This window comes from Cloeon dipterum, chromosome 3, assembly GCF_949628265.1.
Source record: "Cloeon dipterum chromosome 3, ieCloDipt1.1, whole genome shotgun sequence".
NCBI lineage: Eukaryota > Metazoa > Arthropoda > Insecta > Ephemeroptera > Baetidae > Cloeon > Cloeon dipterum.
The window spans coordinates 32,607,175-32,627,923 of record NC_088788.1 but is presented as its reverse complement, the minus strand read 5'-3'; the positions used below and the strand labels follow the sequence as shown (position 1 = coordinate 32,627,923).

Genomic DNA, 20,749 nt, shown 5'->3' with positions numbered 1-20,749 from the left:
GCTCGTGGCTATGAACCACAAAACTCTTAAATACAATTTAACCCCAAACTTCAAAAATTATGATTCCAGCTTAATTGTGATGTAAAAAAGAATTAGACGATATTATGCCTCTATACAAATTCAATTAGTAATTTATCCTACTTATAAATGATGATGAAATATTTATTAGACACCACGGGTGTACAACAACAGACATATAAAATAATTAAAACACAGGTTTATTGCTAGTTTTTGCTTTGGCGGCTTGGCACAGTGTCAAAGTGTTCTTATCACATTAAAATGGTAGAAACTGATTGGCTTATCACAGAAAAAATTTGCACTCACAGTCCTCACTCGCGCAGGAGTGATAGGTCAATTTCCTAATTATAAATAGAAGACAAATAAAAAGACAGTAGCCAGCGGCTTATTATGTAAGGAATGCAAACGAATTGTTTGGGACGCCAAAAATAATGTACCTTTCTGCCGGATCTAAAAGCAAATCTTCTTTGGGCTGCTCCAAATCCTGTTCTTCATTTTGACCACAATCAATTCCTGCTGGCAAATATTTTGAAATCATTTTTGAAAAACTTGAATTTGAAGAAAGCGGACTTCTGCCACAAAATAATGGGTTTTGTAGGAAGGAGTTGATAAACAAATTTAGTCGAGGTAACCATGGTAACGTGTAACGCGCATCATTATCCAACTGAAAATTTTCACGCTTACAAAATCAACGTCTAGACATATTGATGGATCTTTTTGTGGAAACCAACAGATTAAACCTCGTTTTAATTGGTTAGCTCGGCAATTCATACAAAAGTAGAAGAATATAAACGGCGAAATATTGTTGCTTATGTTGTCTAAAAATCAATTTATGAAATATGGGTGATTTTAACGACAGGTTTTCATAGATATTAAATCATTTATCCAGCCAAGGAAAGGCAACGAAATTTAAAGTAAGTCTGCAAGAAACTGCGAAAAATGAGTGACACCCCAGTGACAATGCAAAAAGAGAAGAGAACAACCGGGAGAAACCAGATTCGCTCTTTTAAGTTAATAGATTTGAATGGTTATCTCATATAAATTTCGACGAATTTAAATCTAGAGAAAGGCCGTTTTGACTTTAAAACCTTTTATTTCAAATCAGGAATATTAAATTAGTCCAAAGGTGAATCAACTTAACATCAATTTACAATTAGTGAGGAAAACATATCAGATTATTTATATTAACTTCTTTTGAACTGGAAATAGAGAAACGAAAATCACATGCGGCGAGTAATTTTCAACCAGCAACCTCCTTCAATTGCTGCAAAAAACTGACGTTTGTCCAGTTTTAGCGGCAGCTTGGATTTGGACCCTACTTCCAAGTTGAACTTCCTCACGACCGTCAATAGACCCACTTTTGACTGCAGCGTTGCAAATCGGTTTCCTGAATTAAAATTTAATTTTTCCAAAGTCCGCGATGAAAAACTGCAGCACTCACCAATGCACTGTCTTGGTCCCATTCCAAACGGAGTGAAGACAAACTGATTCCGCTGCATGAGAGTTTCGTCCAAAAATCGGTCTGGGTTGAACCTTTCTGGTTCCTCGAAATATTTCGGGTCCTTGTTCATCGCAGAGATAGGGGTGTTGACCAAGACTCCAGGATCGATTTCCAAGTCAGTGCCAGGCAGCTTGTACGTTTTATTGCACTTTCGAATGAGATTCGGAACCACAGGATGCAAACGCATGGTCTCTGCAGAAAGCGCGGTATTTTATTATTTAATTTGTTACCATACAGAATGTTGAATGGGTGAAAAGGGGCCTTATTCAATCATTCATTTTTTAAATTGCTGCACCATTCAGGTACCCATAACTATTTAATTTATTTATGTATTTAAAATTTTGTTTACCATTGATGATGCATTCCAAATACTTCATATCTTTTAGAGCCTCATAGGTGATTTTGTTGTCGTGTCTGCTGAGAACTTCATCCACGTGCTCTTGGAGCTTTTTCTGTACGTCAGGGTTCAGCGCTAGTTCCATGCACACATAGCTGGACACGCTGGACGAGGTATCAAAGCCGGCCAGGAAAAAGACGGTCGCTTGGGCTGTGAGGTCATCTTGCGTCAGACCTAAATGATTTCCGCAATAATTAAGGCATTGTTAAGAAGTAGATGGAATTAGTTACAAAGTAAATTAGATTAATTTTGAAAATTTCAACCCATATCGCACTATCATAATCAAATTTATGCACTGATTTTTTGAAGTTGTGCATTGTTAAAAAATTGGTGGATTTGGTTATCTGCTATTTTTGAAGTTTTATTTTATATTTACTAAAAGTGTCGTCAGCGGTTGTCAGCACCTCCTCGCTGACCTCGTGCAGGTCGGATTCATCCATGGCCACATGGCCTTTTTCCTTCAGCTCGATCAGCAGCTGCATAAAGTCTTTGCGCGTGGTGCCACTCGTTTTGCGCAATTCCATCACTTCTCGGACGAGTCTGCGGAAGAAATTGGTTGTTTCTTTGTCCATGAAGCTCAATTTCAATTTTAACGCAAGCTGGAATTTTAAACTAGGTCATCTACAGAAACGAAATTTTTTTAATATAATTTACTTCAGGAAGGAAGAACTGGATTAGGGTCTTCAAGGCGCCAAAAAAATCTAGCTCGACGAGCTTTCTCGACACCCTTCTGAATTCCACGTTAGGGTCTTTCAGAGAATTGCATTTGATTCCGAAAATGCAACTTCCGACGATGTCCGTGAAAAAACAGGAAATTTGGCTCTGCACATTATTCTTGAATTGCAGCCCATATTTCAATGGACAATTTCATTAAATTTACCCTCATCTCAAATTGTTCGCCTGCATCCGCAAGCTCAGTCAATTTTGAATCGAATTCACCAGCAACTTCCATCATCAAAGGCAGCATTCCTTTCATTTTGCCTGAGGTGAAAGTTGGCACCAATTTCGCTCTCATATTCCTCCATTTTTGGCCCTCCAGCATAAAAAGATTTTTGGCTTGCAACGGGTCTGCTTCTTCATGGATCTAAACCAACTCGTTTTATATTCGTTTCCGGACGGAACATTAAAAATTAAAAAAAAACCTCGAAACCGTGGTTGACAAAGTGCGAGAAATCTTTGACGAGCACGTGCTTGATAATCTCTGGATCTGTGATGACCAGGGCGGGTTTGCGGCCCATGAAATAACCAAAGTATCTCTCATCCTGGTGCTCCTTGTAGATTCGCTCGAAGAATTCCGCCAAATGTTCCTTGATGAAAAGCACTTCTTTCAAAGAGCCAAAAACGGGGAGCGGCCTCACGAAATTTACGCCTTTTTTGCGCCAATAGTCAAAGTGTTCCGTGAAATAGCGGTAGAGAAGGAACGCGGCCACCGCAAAAAGGGTCACGGTCACCTGAACGGCCAGCAGCATTTTCAACGATTCACCGCTGTAACAGAAAAATATTTACTTGTTACAAGCCAGCAGAAGAGTTTTCTTATTAGTCGATTAGATAAGATAAGATAAAAGTTTATTGCTAAAGAGAAGAAATATTAAAAAAATCCTCTTTGGCGATTCTACATAATATCATTAAATGTAAAAATACGTGTTCCATACGTGTGAAGACGAGGTGTTGAATCCAGTCGAGAAAAATAAAACTGCTTGAGCTGCTAGGCCAGCATTATTGAAGCCTCGACAAGAAAATTATTAGTATAAATAGAAAAAAACTCAGCAGTGTTGTATGCGGAAATCGCTCTCATTGCAAAAGAACTATCCAACCCGGAGGACCGAAATCGTGCAATGTCTCGATTAGTCAGCAGGAACAACCGAGGAAGAGCGATCGTCACCTTTTAATATATTTATGAGTTTCATTTATTATTGGTTTTCCAATTGATTTAATTACCTATTTGGTCTCACTATTTATATCAGAAATTTATTTTATACTTGCTGAAGTAGCATAAGGTACATTACAAGCTTTGGCGAGCGTGGGATTGTGGATGAGGAGAACAGGCTGCCTACCGATCAAGAAATCTACAAATGGCTCTTCCTCCTCAAACTCTTGATACACCTTTTTGAGGTAATCAGCCATAGGCTTAAAGTGCGAGAAAATTAACGCCAACGAGCCTACCAGTGGCCAAGGTTTCACAAACATGATGCCTTTCCCTCGCCAATAATCTAAAGCCTATTTTTTATACAAATAATTTTCAAGCAGAGAGCATATATCAGACTCAATTGCATTTAACATTGTGTTGGCGCAAATTGTGTATATTGGATTCCGTCCTACAAAGTCAAGTTCACCAATGAGTGAGATAATACACGTTCTTATTACCACCAACCCAAACAGAGCGAAACACACCTAAAGAGGTGCGTTTATCTCTGGCAAGATAAAACAATAATATTTTTGCTAATATCATATCGTCACAAAGCTGTTTAAAATTAGAGAAACACTCGTGATTATTTTAGCACCAAGCATATTATTTTTGTCGCCGTTACTCTTATTTTGAAGCAATATACTTTTAGTCTTGTCGACCGAAACACCAACGCGGTGCCATTTTCTGTGGTTCGTTCAGAGCAGCCAAAATTATTTGCGAATAGTATACATGCTTTTTCTATTTTGCTGTCCAGTCAAAAGCCCACTCATAAAATAAAATTTTAATTTGTGAAAGTTCAGTCCGTAAGGCCGGGGGCGCCCTTTACGGCCGACTAAAACACATCTAAGGGCGCCCAATCCATAGCTCTCGGAGCGTCATTGCAGAGCCTCAATTAATGTCAAAATTTTCTTGTTTGCCGTGCTGTTACGCGGAAATAAATTTTTACTTTTCTCCTCGCTATGAAATGGTTTAAACTGCAACCGATATTTCGACGGTGAACCGAGAAAATTTTTATTTGTCAAATGCGTAGCAACTAATGGGTTTGAAAGGTTGTAAGATAAAATAAATTAGATATAGCTAGTTTCACATTGTCACTTTTATTGTTAGATGTTTGGGTAAAGTACGATTTACCAAATAATTTCTAGAGTCCGCAAACAATATGAGATAAGTAATATGGATAAGATTATCATCATAAGTAGAGTGTTTTCGGTCTAATCTTCTCCTCGGTGTTCCATTTTCAGCCAAATTCCGTCCTTTGTGGTCAAAATGAATTGCTTGACATCAAGTTCGATCGGAAACACCGTCTTGTCAGTGAAGCTGATAGTGTACTTTCTCAGAAACACCAGCAGCGCCATTTTCGACTGGATTAACGCAAATCGATTGCCTGATTGAACAAAAATTAAATTTTTAATGGTCATAATTTTTCATCGCAAGTCATATAAATATGGTTACCGATGCATTGTCTGGGTCCCTCTCCAAACGGCGAGTAAATGTACTGGTGTTTGTGCAAGAAGTCGTCGTCGTTGAATCGTTCGGGGTCAAATCTGTCAGGGTTCGGGAAATACTTGGGGTCGTTCTGCAGGGCGTGGTTGGGAATTGTCACTATGTTGCCTTTTTCCAGGATTACGTCTGTGTCCGGAATTTTGTATGCTTTGCTACACTCACGGAAATGAACCGCCACTGGAGGGTATTTCCTCATCGTTTCTATAGTAATTAAACAAAATGCCTATGGTATTTTTAATATAGATTCAAATTTATCAAAACCTTGCAAGATCCAGTCTAGGTATTTCATTTCTTTCAACGATTCGTATGTTACTTTCCCGTCGGCCTGTGCAAGAAGCTCGTCAATTTCTATCTGAGCCTTCCTTTGAACATCGGGATTTGCGGCTAGCTCTAGCAAAGCGAAACTAATCACAGTTGATGAGGTTTCGAATCCGGCGAGGAAAAACACGGATGCTTGAGCCACCATGTCAATATCGTCAAACTCTGTTGGAAAACGAGAGGTGCCAATTTCATATTTTAGTTTTGTGTGCAAGAACATGATTTTTTACTTATATTGTTGCTAGTCTCGTTTCTGTGCAAGTGACTATCCTCGTCATCGTCATCGTCATCAACAGAAACTCTGCCGTTTTCTTTCAGTTCCATCAAAAGCTGCAAAAAGTCTTTGCGCACAATGTTGTTTTTCTTTCTGTGCGCCACCAGATCTAATGTCAATTTTTTGAAAAACTCTGTCACCTCGGGATCTGTGACGCCGATTTTCAGTTTTAAAGCGAGCTATCGGAATTTAAGAATTAAAAAAGCATTTTTAGTATTTTAAAGTTTACTTACGTCGTTGAAAAGGAACACGAGCATTCCCTTGAAGGCCTGAATTGGCGTAACATCAATAAGGCGCTTGCCCATCACGCGAAATTCATTGTTCGGCTCTTTTATGGTGTTGCAATTTATTCCAAAAATGCATGAGCCAATTACGTCTGTAAACAAGCAGCCCAGCAAATTCTGTGAATATTAAAAGCATGTTATACATCGAAATAATTTAATTATTAAGTTGTTAAGTTGATTCGTGCCTTTGCTTCAAAGATTTCGCCACTTTTGGCTAGTTGGTCGAGATGTTCATCGAACCGTTCAGTGCATTCTTGTATAAGCGGAAACATTCCCTTCATTTTTCCCGATGTAAATGTTGGAACCAACTTTGTTCGTAAGTCTTTCCACCTCTGACCCTGTACGTTGAACAAGTTCAGGGCGTTCAACGGATCTGCTTCCTCGCTCATCTATAATCCCATAAACAGAGCTAAGGATAAAAATCCCAATAATTCTAAATTAAAATACTTTGAACCCGTGGTCTACGAAGTGTGAAAAGTCTTTGACGAAAATCCTTTTGATTAATTCAGGGTCAAATATCATCAGTGAGGGCAGCCTTCCTTGAAAGAATCCAATGAACGGTTCGCCATCGTATTCCTTGTAGACCCTTTGGTGGAAGTGCAGAAGGTGTTCCTTCATCAGCATAATTGGCGCCGTTGATCCAGCAATCGGCCAAGGCTTGATAAACTTCACGCCTTTTTTCTTCCAGTGATCAAAGGTACTTGTCAGGTAGCGATAGACCAGGAAGAGAAGCAGCCCTATCAGACCCAGGCTGATTTTAAGTCCAAGAGGAAAGCTCCACAAAAAGCCGAACATTTTCTGTGAATAACAGATAGAGACGTACTTTTAAACCGTGTTATAAAGAGGCCATTTAACACGTATCAAATGATCCTAGCATGCAGTGCTACATTTAAAGGATGCCTCGCACGCGGGCTTATCTGGACTGATAAAATATTTATAAGATAGGAATTTTTCGTAATATCGTATGCCGACAAGCGAATAACGATAAAGATGCTGTCATTTTCTTCTTTCACTTCGACACGAAAGCAATCAAGACTTCATCATTTTTTGTATTTTGCCAGCATATATTAACTGTTGTGTGTTGTCGTGACACTACTCGGCCTGCGGCCTGAACTGCCCCAACGCGCGCCTGCAGATACAAGGCGCAGCTCAAGAACCACCGTTTTGCAGTTCAGGCCGCAGACCGAGTATAGTGCCACGATGTGTTATTCAAAGCTAATATTTTACGTACCGAGAGGAGATATTATTCGATTATCAAAATAAATATTAAGAGGACGTGGTGCTTAAACCCCCAAATTTGATATTTTCCTGAATTAATTTATCGCTTTAGTCAGGAAAATGCAACTTCATTTTGTTCATTATGTATATTTATTTCTATTTATTCCTCATTTAATATGTTAAAACAACAAAATAAAGCTTAAAAGCTTAACTGAAATAGAGAAAGTAGTAAGCAAATAAAAAAATTACATCACAAAAACAGAGAAAAATATAAGAGCAAAGTATCTTTTTTTAAATTGACACAACTTTTTATCTTCACGAAGCGGATATCATGACACATTGAGAAATTCATTCTTCACATCTTTTCTCTATCTGCAGCCAGACACCTCCTTGGCTCGTGGGAATAAATTGACGGATGTCAAGCTGAACAGGATAGACTGTCTTCGGTGAAAATACAACCCTGAAGCGACGGAGGAATGTCAGCAGCGCCAGCTTGGACTGAATTATTGCAAATCGGTTTCCTAATTTACGAGAGACAAAATTAGGAAATTTAATTTAAAAATTTCCCTCAAATATACCAATGCACTGTCGCGGTCCTTCCCCAAACGGCGTATAAATGAACTGGTACTTTTGTCCCTCGTCACTGAAGCGATCTGGATCAAATCTTTCTGGATCCGGGAAGTATTTTGGATCGTTGTGCAGCGAGTACGATGGAATTTGCACAGTAGTTCCCTTGTCGATCGTAATATTCGTATTTGGAATTGTGTACGTTTTGGTACAAATTCGCGATAAAACAGGCACCGGTGGGAACTTGCGCATCGACTCTGTAAATAGCAATAAATCTCTTTAAAACAGAAACAAATTGCGATTTTTTTTTTTAATAGGTTCATTTCGTGGAACACAGCTATTTGAAATCAACGAAATGTTTAATTTTAAATATTAGTTTAACTCTATTTATTTATCATGTTTGTATAATAAAAATGAATTTTAATCTATAACTGTTTGTTAAACCTTTTAAAATGAAGTCCAGATAATTCATTTTCTTCAGGGCATCATAGGTTATTTTTCCTTCAGTTTCGGCGAGCACCTCATCGATCTCGCTTTGCGCTTTTTGCTGCACATCTGGATTCGCGGCGAGTTCGATTAGTGCAAACGTAGTGACAGTCGACGAGGTTTCAAATCCAGCTAAGAAGAAAACGGTTGCTTGCGCTGCCAAGTCAATGTCCGTCATCTCTGTGATTGTTTAATAGGAATAATTAATGATAAGGTTATCATATATTTGTAACGACTTGATAATATAATTTAAAATATAAATAATTCAGATGCCACAATCATTAAAAGCACCGATTGAACTTAAAAAAATATACATTCCACAGGCCACCTTGAAAAAAATTGACATAAACACCGGTGACCTGTAGATATTTAACATAATGCAATAAATATAACGTACGAAAATCTTTGGCTGCATCGTGTTGGAACTCATCATGCCGTTCGCTCTCTTCTTCATCCGCGTCCACAGCGACACTGCCTTTTTCCTGCAGTTCTATCAGCAATTGCATAAAGTCCTTCCGCACCACTTTGCTTTTCTTCCTCTGCTCCACAATATCTTTAGATAGTTTTTTGAAGAATTCAATTGCGTCAAGCGGCATTGAAGTTAACTTGAGTTTCATAGCAACCTTTCGAAACAAATTATCTACAATTTGAAAAGGAAATTTAAAAAAGGAGCGCTCATACTTCTGGCATAAAGAAACTAATCATTGATTTTAAAGCTTGCACAAAATCCACCTCGATAAGTTTTTTGCCCATCACCCTGAACTGGTTCTTTGGCTCCTTGATCGTGTTGCACGTGATTCCGAAAATACACGAGCCTATGATGTCAGTGAAAAGGCATCCCATAAGGTCCTAAATATTGTTTTTAGTGGAGTTCAGCATAATTTAGAGGAAATATACCTTCACTTCGAATATTTCCTTGGTTTCGGTCATGTGCTCTAAGTGCTCTTCAAACTGATTAGCGCACGAAATCATAGCTGGGAGCATTCCCTTCAGCTTTCCCGAGGTAAATGTTGGCACCAGTTTTGTCCTCATGTCCTTCCACCTTTGACCATTCAGGTTAAACAGGCTCAGGGCTTGCAATGGATCTGCCTCTTCGTGAAACTGCCAAACAATAGTAAAACGTATGTGCCTAATATTCTATTATTGTTTGTTTGAAATATATATATACTTGGAATCCGTGGTCGACAAAGTGAGAAAAGTCTTTGACGAAGATGTGTTTTATCAGCTGTGGATCGAGCGACAAGAGGCATGGTGTCCTGCCCATGTAAATGCCGACGAAGGGTTCACCTTCATACTCTTGGTAGATACGCTGAGTAAAGGTTAGCACGTGTTCTTTGATCATGAAGACAGACGAGGCTGATCCGAAAAATGGCACAGGCCGAACGAACTTAACGCCCTTCTTCTGCCAGTAGTCGAAGTTTTTGGTTAAGAATTTATAGGCCAGGTATGTCATAAGGCCCATGAGGAGCAGAGTCACTTGCAAGCCGAGCGAAATCATCTTTTAACCTAGAAAAGCATATAAAGATGGAAAACAAATGAAAATGTGAAAGTTGTGAAATGATTAAAAGCCAGATCAAAATATGGGGGGGGGGGATGGTTTTGATAATTTTTCATCGAACGCTGATCTCAATATGGCCGAACTTTATAAAAGCACATGTATTGCCTCTGGTGTCAGATGTGAGTGCGCGTTGACACTCGAGAAGGTCAAGGAAAGGGCACAACGATTTGCCATGTGTGCCAATTTAGCGCAAAAATTATAATCAAAGTAGGTGGGAAATATAACTATGCAAGTTTTTAAATGGAGTAAAAAATTTGCCATAACCTAAGTAACCTTATAATCGTTCTATGGTCGGGAATAAATCCAGTTCTTTTCCAGAAATCAAGCCCCAAAATTAAAGCTTGCTCAATCTCAGGAACAACTACAGTATGACCACTTATATTTTGAGACTCTTCCATGTTTTTTTTTAAAATGGCTGCTTAACAAAAACTACTTAAGTTAGGCGGACGTCATTTACATCACAGCTTTATTACACGTCAAAATATCTAAGTAGACCTCAGTGTTTACTTTAAGCCCTTGTTTTATGAACACTGGATTCATCTTCTTGCCATCAGATGCGACAAGTCCAAAGACCATAACACCAGCAGGATGCTTAGTTTTGAACGAAAATCGGATATTTTCTGGTACCTCAGATGCAGGTGACTTGCTCAGATACCTGTAGAAATCGGAACAAAACGCGAACGTAACGCTACACCACAAAAAGTAAAATTTTGTTTTTGCTATTATAATTTATTTTCTAACTATGAATTGTATTCACGTAAATTTTCATTATTATAAAAAAGTGCGGAAAACAATAAATGCAATTGGCAAGAGCAAAAACAATATGAAATATGAGAGTGAACCATACCCCAGCTTTAACAGATTGCAAGCATAATAATAAGAGAATAAATCGCTAATAATTTGCTGAATCGTTTAAAATTATTAAATCTGGAGAAATGCTTGTTAGAGCGAAATTCTTTGATGAACACAATTGATATAAAACCTGAATTGAAATTTAAAATTGAACATAATTTCTTTCTCCTCTCTTATAATTGGGCGCCACATTAACATTCTACGGTTAGTCTCTTTTTTAATATGTAGTTTAAAGCGGTAAAATGAATGAGCTATGAAAATACACAAACACTATATGAACGGATAATTATGTTAAAAAAAAAAATTAAAATTGAAACAGACACAGACTAACCTAGAGGTTGAATTTTTTGAACATTTTATGGAATAGTGTCTTCCATTAAATTACGCAAAATGGTTCAACTAAATTTAAGACCAATAAAATTAGAAAAAATGCATGCAAACATTTTATTTGTATCAATATTTCGAGTAAACAACTACACAAATGAACTAAAACAGAAAAATTCGAAAGATGTGAATTTTAGCATCATAGTGTTTAGCCTCTTTTTTTAATTTGAAGCCAAATTCCATCCTTAGCAGTCGGTATGAACTGCTTGGCGTCAAATTTCACAGGGAAACGCGTTTTCTCACAGATGCTGACGGTATATTTTTGCAAGAAAGTGAGCAAAGCTAGTTTCGTTTGGACCATAGCAAAGCGATTTCCTAATTAGAATTTGATTGGTTTGAATGCATTAGAAATGACCTCACATTTTACCTATGCACTGCCTCGGTCCTAATCCAAACGGTGTATAAATATGCTGAAGTTTGTTTAAGATATCATCAGAGCTGAACCGCTCAGGGTCGAACTTCTTAGGGTTTGCAAAGTATTTGGGGTCGTTCTGAAGCGCGTAGTTCGGGATAGCAACATGCATGCCCTTTTCCAAGGTGATATTTTTTCCAGGGAGAGTATACTTTTTGTTGCACATGCGAAAGTGCACTGCCACCGCTGGGTATTTGCGCAGGGTCTCTGTAAATAGTCTTTTTTAGACCGAGCGTAACTTAAAATTGCTCTGTCAACCATCAGCAATCCATTCTAGGTATTTCATTTCTTTCAGAGTTTCATAAGTGATTTTTCCATCGCATTTAGCCAGTTGTTCGTCTATCTCTGAATGAGCTTTTCGCTGAATGTCTGGGTTGACAGCTAACTCGAGGAGGGCGAAACTCACGGCCGAGGAAGAGGTCTCAAACCCTGCCAGGAAAAATATGGTTGCTTGCGCTGCAAGGTCGGTATCATCAAATCCTGCGAATTAACATTCTAATGAAAGCCAAAATTTGACAGCTAATTTTGCTAAATTTTACTAAAGGGCGTATACGATTCTTGAAAATTTTCATTTTCTAAGGATGCGTCTTCATCGTCATTAGCGATGGTTACTCTGCCCTTATCTTTTAGTTCCATCAGCAGCTGCAGAAAATCATTCCGCACAATGCTGTTCTTTTTTCTATGTTGGATCATATCCCTGGTCAAATTTATAAAGAAATTCTGCACTTCTTCATCCATGGTTCTAATTTTTAATATCCTAGCAACCTATAATAATTATGATTAATACCCGTTTAAAAGCCTTTCACGTGGTTATTGCAGTGCCCAAATAAATTACTTTATGGCTTTCAAAACAAACAATTATTGTAAAGCAAGATCAAAATATATTACCCATTAAGGCTTAAGGGGCACACAGAACTAAAAATTTTTATGTTTGAAGGAGAATTACGTAAATTTTTTAGCCACGGAAATTGAATTTAATTATTTCGAGTGTGCACAAAAATGCGTTAAATATTTTAAATTGTATGCAAATCAATTTAAATGCAGCATTTTCATGCGTACAAGTTTTTTAAATAGATATTGGGAATTGAAATTAAAAATAATAATGTGATGATTCATATACCTCAGGTTGAAAAACGGCGAAGAAAACTTTTAGCGCCTGAAAGAGCTTCACGTCGACCAAACGCTTTCCCATAACTCTGAATACATTTTTCGGTTCTTTAATTGCATTGCACTTAACGCCGAAAATGCAAGAGCCAATTATGTCTGTGAACAAGCATCCAAGCAAATCCTAAAAAAAATTAAAACAAAATCCAATCAAACTCTTTTCGTCCTACTTTTGCCTCAAAAACGTCGTGTCGATCTGCCATCAATTGAAGGTGCTCGTCAAACTGTTTGCTGCACTCTACCATCAGTGGAAACATCCCCTTCATTTTTCCCGAGGTGAAGGTGGGAACTAACTTAGATCGCATTTCCCTCCACCTTTGCCCCCCGAGGTTGAATAGGTTTAACGCTCTCAGCGGATCGGTCTCTTCATTAAACTGCAAAATAATTATAGGAGCTGGAATTCTTCGTATGGATCGATGCTTACATACTTGAAATCCGCGGTCGGAGAAGTGTGAGAAGTCTTTGATGAAGATTTGTTTGATCAATTCAGGGTCGAAAATCATCAGGGTAGGCGACCGGCCTCGAAAGTAGCCGATGAAAGGCTGGCCCGCGTTTTCCTTGTACCATCTTTGAGAGGTCTCGGAAAGGTGTTCTTTCAAGAGAAAATTAGACGCAACTGAGCCGAAAATAGGAACTGGCTTGATGAATTTTACTCCTTGCTTGTGCCAATAGTCAGAGTGCTTGGTTACGAATTTGTACGAAAGATATAACACGGCGCAACAAAGTGCAATAGTCACTTTTATGCTGAAAGGAACGGCTTCCTCGAGTCCCAACATCTCGGCTAGAAATGACATTCTAATTTCGTTGAGACACAGTTAAATAGTTCTAATCTTTGATATTTAGTTCGGCATGCCTTGAAATGAAACAGGCAAAACTGATAATAGCTGCAGGTGAACGACCGCTCAACAAGGTCTACCGCTTTATTTGATAGCAAACAGTTAACATTGTAAAGGTTGCTCCATTCGTTTATATCAATCAAACGATTATAAATTTGTAATAATTTTAGACCAAAATTGCACTTATTTGCAGAATTGCGATTGATATTTGCTAAAACCGTTTGAAACTGTTATTAGCTTGTATCTGAAGCTTGAGCTCGCATTTGTTTTTTAAACATTAGAGTTGATGCTATGGCACAAATCACCCTGGGGCGCATGCAGCATCGAACTCGGCAGAACCGTTTATGACGATCGTGTCGTGTGCAACGGTTCGCCACCCGCACTGAAAGACTGCTCGGCGGCATAGTTTGCTTCCCTTTGCAAGGCGAATGACACAGCTAGATTTTACAGTGCGATTTTTGTGATAATTTTTTTCTAGTCTTGGTTTACTTCGACTTAGTGCTCCTGAGTCAACTTGTTTACCAGAAGTGCGTTGTCCTTTCTTTTCCATGATTAATAATTTTGATCATTGCGTAATTAACGTTGATAATATAAATATATATAGGTATCATGCATTAATTGTAATTAAGAGGCAATCATATTATGACAATAGTTTTTTTATTTCAGCTACACAAATTCCTCATCGAACGAACCAATAATAAAAATTATATTCCGATCGCTTAGTACGCATTTTATCTTTTTGGCTAACCATTTGTGTCATTGCGAGCTGGAAAACCATTTCATTATCATCGTGCAAAACAAACAAGAGCGGGCAGTTGCTAATCATCCCATTAAGCACAATCTTGAATGACAAAGATTGAATCCAGCAAGCAGCAAGTCTGAGTGCATTTTATACTACGACTAAATGGATTCATGTAAAAAATATGCAAAATATTTAAATAATTTTAAGATCGCTCTCATATTGGAAAAATGCCCTTTTTAAACGATTCAATACATATATTGGAGCTGAAATATTAGAGCTGATAATAAAATTATTACGAATGTTAACATACATATGTTTTGAATTTCAATTTAAATAAACGAATTTAAAAATTGTCGAAAATTTTCAGTTCAATATACATTTGAGAAAAAATGTTTGTTTCATGGTATAAAAATGAAAAACATTTTAACTGATTGCTTAACCGTTTAATGCAATCATCAATTACTGAAATAGAGTATTACAGTTTACAGTCGTTTACAGTAGATGTTTGTTTTGAGTACGTAGAGATACTATATGATAAAATTGAGCTTCTATGAAAATTTCTTCTTTAAAATCTCCATGGAGAAGCGAGGTTAAATTTGTACAAACACTTACTCTCTTTTCTGAATTTTTAGCCAAACTCCAGCTTTAGCAGTTATAATGAACTGCGTGGCGTCAAATTGCACTGGAAACTGCGTTTTTTCACAGGTGCTGATGGTATACTTGCGCAGGAAAGTGAGCAGCGCCAGTTTTGACTGGACCATTGCAAAGCGGTTTCCTAATCAGATTCAATGATTAGCAAAACATTGACGCCGAATAAAATAAAAAGAGGCCAATACCGATGCATTGTCTGGGTCCTTCTCCAAACGGCGAATAAATGTACTGATTCTTGCGCAGTATGTCATCTTCACTGAACCGCTCAGGGTCAAATCTGTCAGGGTTTGGGAAGAATTTAGGGTCGTTCTGCAGCGCGTGGTTCGGAATAGTAACAATGATGCCCTTTTCCAAGGAAACATTCGTGTCAGGCATGGTGTACTTTTTGGTGCATACTCGACTGTGAACCGCGACTGGAGGGTACTTGCGCATACTCTCTGAAAACTGCCATTGAGATCGAGTTCTTAAAACTGGAAAAAAATCAACCTTGGAGGATCCATTCGAGGTACTCCATTTTTTTCAGAGTTTCATATGTGATTTTTCCACCGCATTGGACCAGTTGTTCATCTATCTCTAACTGAGCTTTTCGCTGAATGTCAGGGTTGACAGCTAACTCGAGAAGGGCAAAACTCATGACCGTGGAAGAGGTCTCGAACCCTGCCAGGAAAAAGATGGTTGCTTGCGCTGCCAAATCAATGTCATTGAATCCTGGAATTCAATTTGGTAAAAATGTCAACAGTTTTTATTCGAATTTCCTACTGAATGGTTCCTTTGATTGGTGGTCATCCTCCTCTTTAAGATGTTTGTCCTCGTCGTCATCATCGATAGCGACACTGCCCTTTTCTTTTAGTTCGATTAATAGTTGCATAAAGTCTTTTCGGACGGTTTTAGTCTTTTTCCTTTGGTCGACTATATCTTTTGTCAGCTGTTCAAAGAACCTGGTTACTTCTTTATCCAAAACTCCTATTTTGAATTTCATTGCGACCTGTGATTGTTAAAATGCATATTAATTCAATTTTTAAACGATGCAAATTTACTTCAGGCAGAAAGACTACGAGCACAATTCTGATAGCCTGTAGCAAGTTCAGCTCAATCAACCGTTTTCCCATGACTCTGAATTGATTTTCCGGTTCTTTGATCGTGTTGCAATTAATCCCGAAAATGCAGGAGCCGATGATATCTGTAAACAAGCAGCCGAGTAAATCCTGCACCATTGCGTTAGAAGATTTTTATTTTTTTGTTAATTTTCAACGTACTTTCGCTTCGAAAATTTCATTTCGGTCAGCCATTTCCTGCAGGTTCTCGTCAAACTGTTCGCTGCACTCGACCATAAGTGGGAACATTCCTTTAATTTTTCCTGAGGTGAAAGTTGGCACAAGTTTGGCACGCATCTCCTTCCACCTTAGCCCTTGCAGATTGAAAAGATTCAAAGCTTGCAGCGGGTCAGCTTCTTCACTAATCTGAGGACGATCGCTATGAGATAAAAATTGAATATTCGTTTGCTCTACAATAATTTACTATAAATCCATGGTCCACGAAGTGCGAGAAGTCTTTGACAAACACCTGCTTTATCAGATCGGGGTCAAAGACCATCAGGGTGGGTGTCCGACCCTGGAAATAGCCTATAAATGGCAGACCCTCATTTTCCTTGTACCATCTTTGAGCAAACTCCAAAGGATGCTCCTTCAAGAGAAACGACGATGCCACAGACCCGAAAACGGGAACTGGCTTGATGAATTTCACTCCTTGCTTGCGCCAATAGTCAAAGTGCTTGGTGAAAAATTTGTAGAGCAGGAAGATAATAGTGGCCAAAAGTGAAAATGTCACTTTTATACCAAAAGGTATAGCTGACAAAAGTCCCAACATTGCAACTGAAACGACAAAAATTATTCTCTTGCAGATTAAACTATATAACTATGTTGAATAGAGCAATAAACTGGATTTAAAACGACCAAATGTTAGTAATCTAGAAAGAGTTTAAGTTGTATGTTTGGAAAAAAGATTCTCTCTTTTAGTTGATCCTATTCCTCGCGTGACACGATAAATCTTATGTACCATCATGAACCCCAAGATGTTTGTAAATGTAGGTTCTGTGTTGAAAGGAGTGAAAAACGTCATATTTTGAAATGTCCAACAAAAAGAGTTAGTAAAAGAGAAGCACCAAAGAATTGTAAAAATGGATAGTAAATAAGTGTAGGCTTATAGTGTTGCACGCATGATTGCGTTTAATAAATTATTTATTTTATATTAAATTTTTAATTTATTTGTTTAACGCCCTCCTTAGTAAATAGCGCTCTGGCCTGGCAACGATCTTAGGTAGAAGCAGCCTCCCCAGGCGATCAGGTAGATTTGATGAGAAAATGATACGCATGACGTTTCGCTGCGCAATAAGCTGACTATCTCGAGATTATTAGCAAACTGTAACTTCAACATCTTAATCTTAAGCTATTTGATATTTATAACGAGGGTACTTCAACTGTGACCCGTTAAAATGGTGGGAAGAGGAGGAGTGTGGCATCAGGGTTTCGTCTTTAGGGAGGGTCTTTCGAGGGTGGTTGTGGCCTAAATATAATATGCTACTTTAAATAAAAAATTAGCTTACAATATCGTTGATTTCCTGCTTAATTCGCATCGTATATATTTAAAATGTGTGTTGATATCAAGATAATAACACGTCAATCGAGTCTGCTTTTAGTTAATAAAATTCTGAAAATTTTACTTTGGGCACGATTGCCGCGAGTCACATAGTTGTTGCCTGTCGCTCGCTTCAACTGTGACCGCGAGACGAGCTTGCAACGCAGCACCCTCCGAGAGTGTTAAGCCCGTGCACATATTTAGGCTGTGCATAAAAGGGGACGCGCTGCTTCACAATTAAAAAATCGCTAGCAGGTCAAACTTTTCCTTTGCAGCCGATCGCTTTTGTGTGCTTTGACAATAATGTATTGACTGGCGCGATGCTGGGGGTGCGTGAAAAATCACGAAAGAACCGCTGTTGGATTCTCATCCACAAAAATCGAAAATCAAGCGCGGGAAAATTTGTGTCGTACACCAGTATTCTAAATTAAAATCGTTTTTAAAAAGTTAGCAATCAAATGAAACGATAATTGAGTATACATTTATTTATATTTGTAAAACGCAGTGGAATGGCGACGTCTGAACCGTAAAAATATCAGGAGAGAACTGATATTATTGTGTTCGAAGTTTAAATAAACAATTAAAAATGGAAATATTTAGATCAAAATTTTCTTTTGACATTGGTAATTTCCAGATCAATGAAGGCAATACATTTTTACTAGCTGTCGTATTTTAGTTGATTTAATATTTTAGATATTGTAAAATTGGTGTTTTTAATTAATATCTCGATTTATAATAAGTTTAGCGGAAAATTGTTCATGACCAATTAATTTCTAAACTAAGAATTGAACTATATAATTTTTCAAGACCAAAGCGTTTACGCCAATAGACCAAAAGAATAGATTACGAGTTTGCCGAAAAAAGCAAAGATTTAGACTTAAACTACAATTTCATAATTTATGTGTATTTAATTAGTCGTTTTTGTTGATGCAATAGCTAATGAAAAATACTGCACGCAGCTCAAAAATTCTGGAAGTTTGTTCAACCGTTGATTTTCCCCCACAGTTGTTGGTTGAATTTAAATAAATATAAAATGTACTAAAAAAACGTTACAAAGTCGTGTAGCTTTTGGGCTTTATAATTTTGCAACGAATAGACCGATTGACACCATTGAGGTCATTTTATGTATGATTTCACGAGTAGTTTGAACTTAATGTATTTTAAAGCCCTCAAGAGGTCAAGGTCAGCCGCTGCCCTCTTGGCATAATCAACGCTCTCGATCTAAATTAGCACCTAGATAAAGACAATTTTTCGTTCTTTCCAAAAATGTTACTCTGGTCGAAATTTTCGCGATATTAATCGGAAAAATATTTAATTATAAACACGGATCTATTGCAGCGGCTGATGAGCTCTATGTGCTCGCTTCTCGCACCTGCTGCATGGCTATTATTGAGAGCCGAGTGATTCCATTATTTTCCATTGCACTAAGTGTGCGATGTGCGGTCAATCTTTTTCGCAGATAGCAATAACCATATTTTGCAAAATAAGGATATTGCCGCATATGCTATTATTTTATTGCAAAGATTTTTTGTATTTGTCCGTGCAGGCATATTTTCCATAAAAAACATTTATATCGAGTTTATACTTCAGAGAGTAAAAATATGTAATGGAATTATCTAGGCATTGACAGTTTCACACTCTTAAATTTATCGGAACAGCTATAAATAAAGAAATAATTTCTCTAGTGCGTTAACCTCGAGCAAGGAGGATGTCTGTAACTTCTTGATTTTTCACGCACCCCCAGCATCGCGCCAGTCAATACATTATTGTCAAAGCACACAAAAGCGATCGGCTGCAAAGGAAAAGTTTGACCTGCTAGCGATTTTTTAATTGTGAAGCGGCGCGTCCCCTTTTATGCACAGCCTAAATATGTGCATGGGCTAAACACCCTCAGAGGGTGCTGCGTTGCAAGCTCGTCTCGCGGTCACAGTTGAAGCGAGCGACAGGCAACAACTATGTGACTCGCGGCAATCGTGCCCAAAGTAAATTTTTCAGAATTTAATTAACTAAGAGCAGACTCGATTGACGTGTTATTATCTTGATATCAACACACATTTTAAATATATACTATGCCAATTAAGCAGGAAATCAACGATATTGTAAGCAATTTTTTTTTATTTAAAGTAGCATATTATATTTAGGCCACAGCCACCCTCGAAAGACCCTCCCTAAAGACGAAACCCTGATGCCACACTCCTCCTCTTCCCACCATTTTAACTTAGGGCACAGTTGCCGCGGGTCACAGTTGCCTGTCACTCATTTATAACCACTGAAGACACAAATATATATATTATACTGCAGAAATTTCCTGGGCAGCTAAATACGCAGTTATCTTTTATCCCTATTGCCACTAAAGTTCTAATCTTTTTACCCCATAGTTCGCTAATTTCCGGTTGCGAAATTAAATCCAAAGATGATTTCGAAAGTCGAATTTTGAGATTGAGAAGGAAAAACGGCGAGATGCAAGGAGCAATGAAACTTTGACTGTACTCACCTTGAGAAGGATCAAACTGCAAGAAAGGGATGGCACCTTCCAAGAGTAATATGATTGAGCCTGCGAGAATCTCTTCTGACTTCTTCTGCCGAGTGAGTTTTTAGGCGTGATCACTCGACCCCCACTCCTTTTTACGCTCATTCTGACAAGGAGATTGCGTCATCAGCGGCGGCCTTGGATTAGGAGAGTGCCGAAATAAAAAAGGCAGATGCAGCTGCGCCCGGCACTGTTTATTATACAATTCGCACCGATGCAGATGCAGAGGCAGAGAGTCACGTGCCTGGCAACCAGTGCCGAGCACAACCTGATAACTCGCTTTGATATTTAGAGGTGTCAGACGGTCCATTTGGTACAACGTAATGGGAATAAACACTTACCCAAAGTGTCATTAGTTGAGACTGTTCAAAAATTTTAGTTCCGGCTCTAAACAATCAGGTGTAATAAAATTAATAAAATAAAGAGTTAGATTTTCAATTTTTAATCGTTTTAAAACAATTATCTGAAATAAAATATTTATGTTGCTTCCTAAACTGCGGGAATTCAGAGCATT

The 20,749-nt window shown here is 38.1% G+C and overlaps 4 protein-coding genes across 4 annotated transcripts; all 4 read right to left on the bottom strand.

The window, feature by feature from the left end:
* Positions 1 to 1,100: 1,100 nt before the first annotated feature.
* Positions 1,101 to 20,310, bottom strand: LOC135938391 (uncharacterized). Its single transcript, XM_065482011.1, has 22 exons — positions 20,200 to 20,310; positions 9,641 to 9,978; positions 9,370 to 9,573; positions 9,154 to 9,321; positions 8,870 to 9,095; positions 8,431 to 8,652; positions 7,998 to 8,243; positions 7,777 to 7,940; positions 6,649 to 6,999; positions 6,539 to 6,590; positions 6,151 to 6,293; positions 5,874 to 6,096; positions 5,587 to 5,808; positions 5,275 to 5,526; positions 5,098 to 5,206; positions 3,059 to 3,401; positions 2,797 to 3,000; positions 2,571 to 2,738; positions 2,293 to 2,515; positions 1,869 to 2,090; positions 1,460 to 1,711; positions 1,101 to 1,405 (listed from the first exon to the last, which is right to left on the bottom strand). Exons 2-22 carry the CDS (start codon positions 9,968 to 9,970, stop codon positions 1,239 to 1,241), a joined length of 4,491 nt encoding a protein of 1,496 aa, XP_065338083.1. The 5' UTR covers positions 9,971 to 9,978; positions 20,200 to 20,310; the 3' UTR covers positions 1,101 to 1,238.
* Positions 11,313 to 14,181, bottom strand: LOC135938786 (probable cytochrome P450 6a13). Its single transcript, XM_065482715.1, has 7 exons — positions 13,271 to 14,181; positions 13,013 to 13,216; positions 12,799 to 12,966; positions 12,218 to 12,443; positions 11,937 to 12,158; positions 11,634 to 11,885; positions 11,313 to 11,581 (listed from the first exon to the last, which is right to left on the bottom strand). The coding sequence occupies exons 1-7, from the start codon at positions 13,634 to 13,636 to the stop codon at positions 11,415 to 11,417; spliced, it is 1,605 nt and encodes a 534-aa protein (XP_065338787.1). The 5' UTR covers positions 13,637 to 14,181; the 3' UTR covers positions 11,313 to 11,414.
* On the bottom strand, positions 14,317 to 16,469 carry LOC135938787 (cytochrome P450 3A19-like). The gene is made up of 6 exons (XM_065482716.1): positions 16,328 to 16,469; positions 16,109 to 16,251; positions 15,831 to 16,056; positions 15,558 to 15,779; positions 15,257 to 15,508; positions 14,317 to 15,195 (listed from the first exon to the last, which is right to left on the bottom strand). The coding sequence occupies exons 2-6, from the start codon at positions 16,178 to 16,180 to the stop codon at positions 15,029 to 15,031; spliced, it is 939 nt and encodes a 312-aa protein (XP_065338788.1). The 5' UTR covers positions 16,181 to 16,251; positions 16,328 to 16,469; the 3' UTR covers positions 14,317 to 15,028.
* Positions 16,319 to 16,937, bottom strand: LOC135938390 (cytochrome P450 9e2-like). The gene is made up of 2 exons (XM_065482010.1): positions 16,590 to 16,937; positions 16,319 to 16,531 (listed from the first exon to the last, which is right to left on the bottom strand). The coding sequence occupies exons 1-2, from the start codon at positions 16,935 to 16,937 to the stop codon at positions 16,319 to 16,321; spliced, it is 561 nt and encodes a 186-aa protein (XP_065338082.1).
* Positions 20,311 to 20,749: the final 439 nt, after the last annotated feature.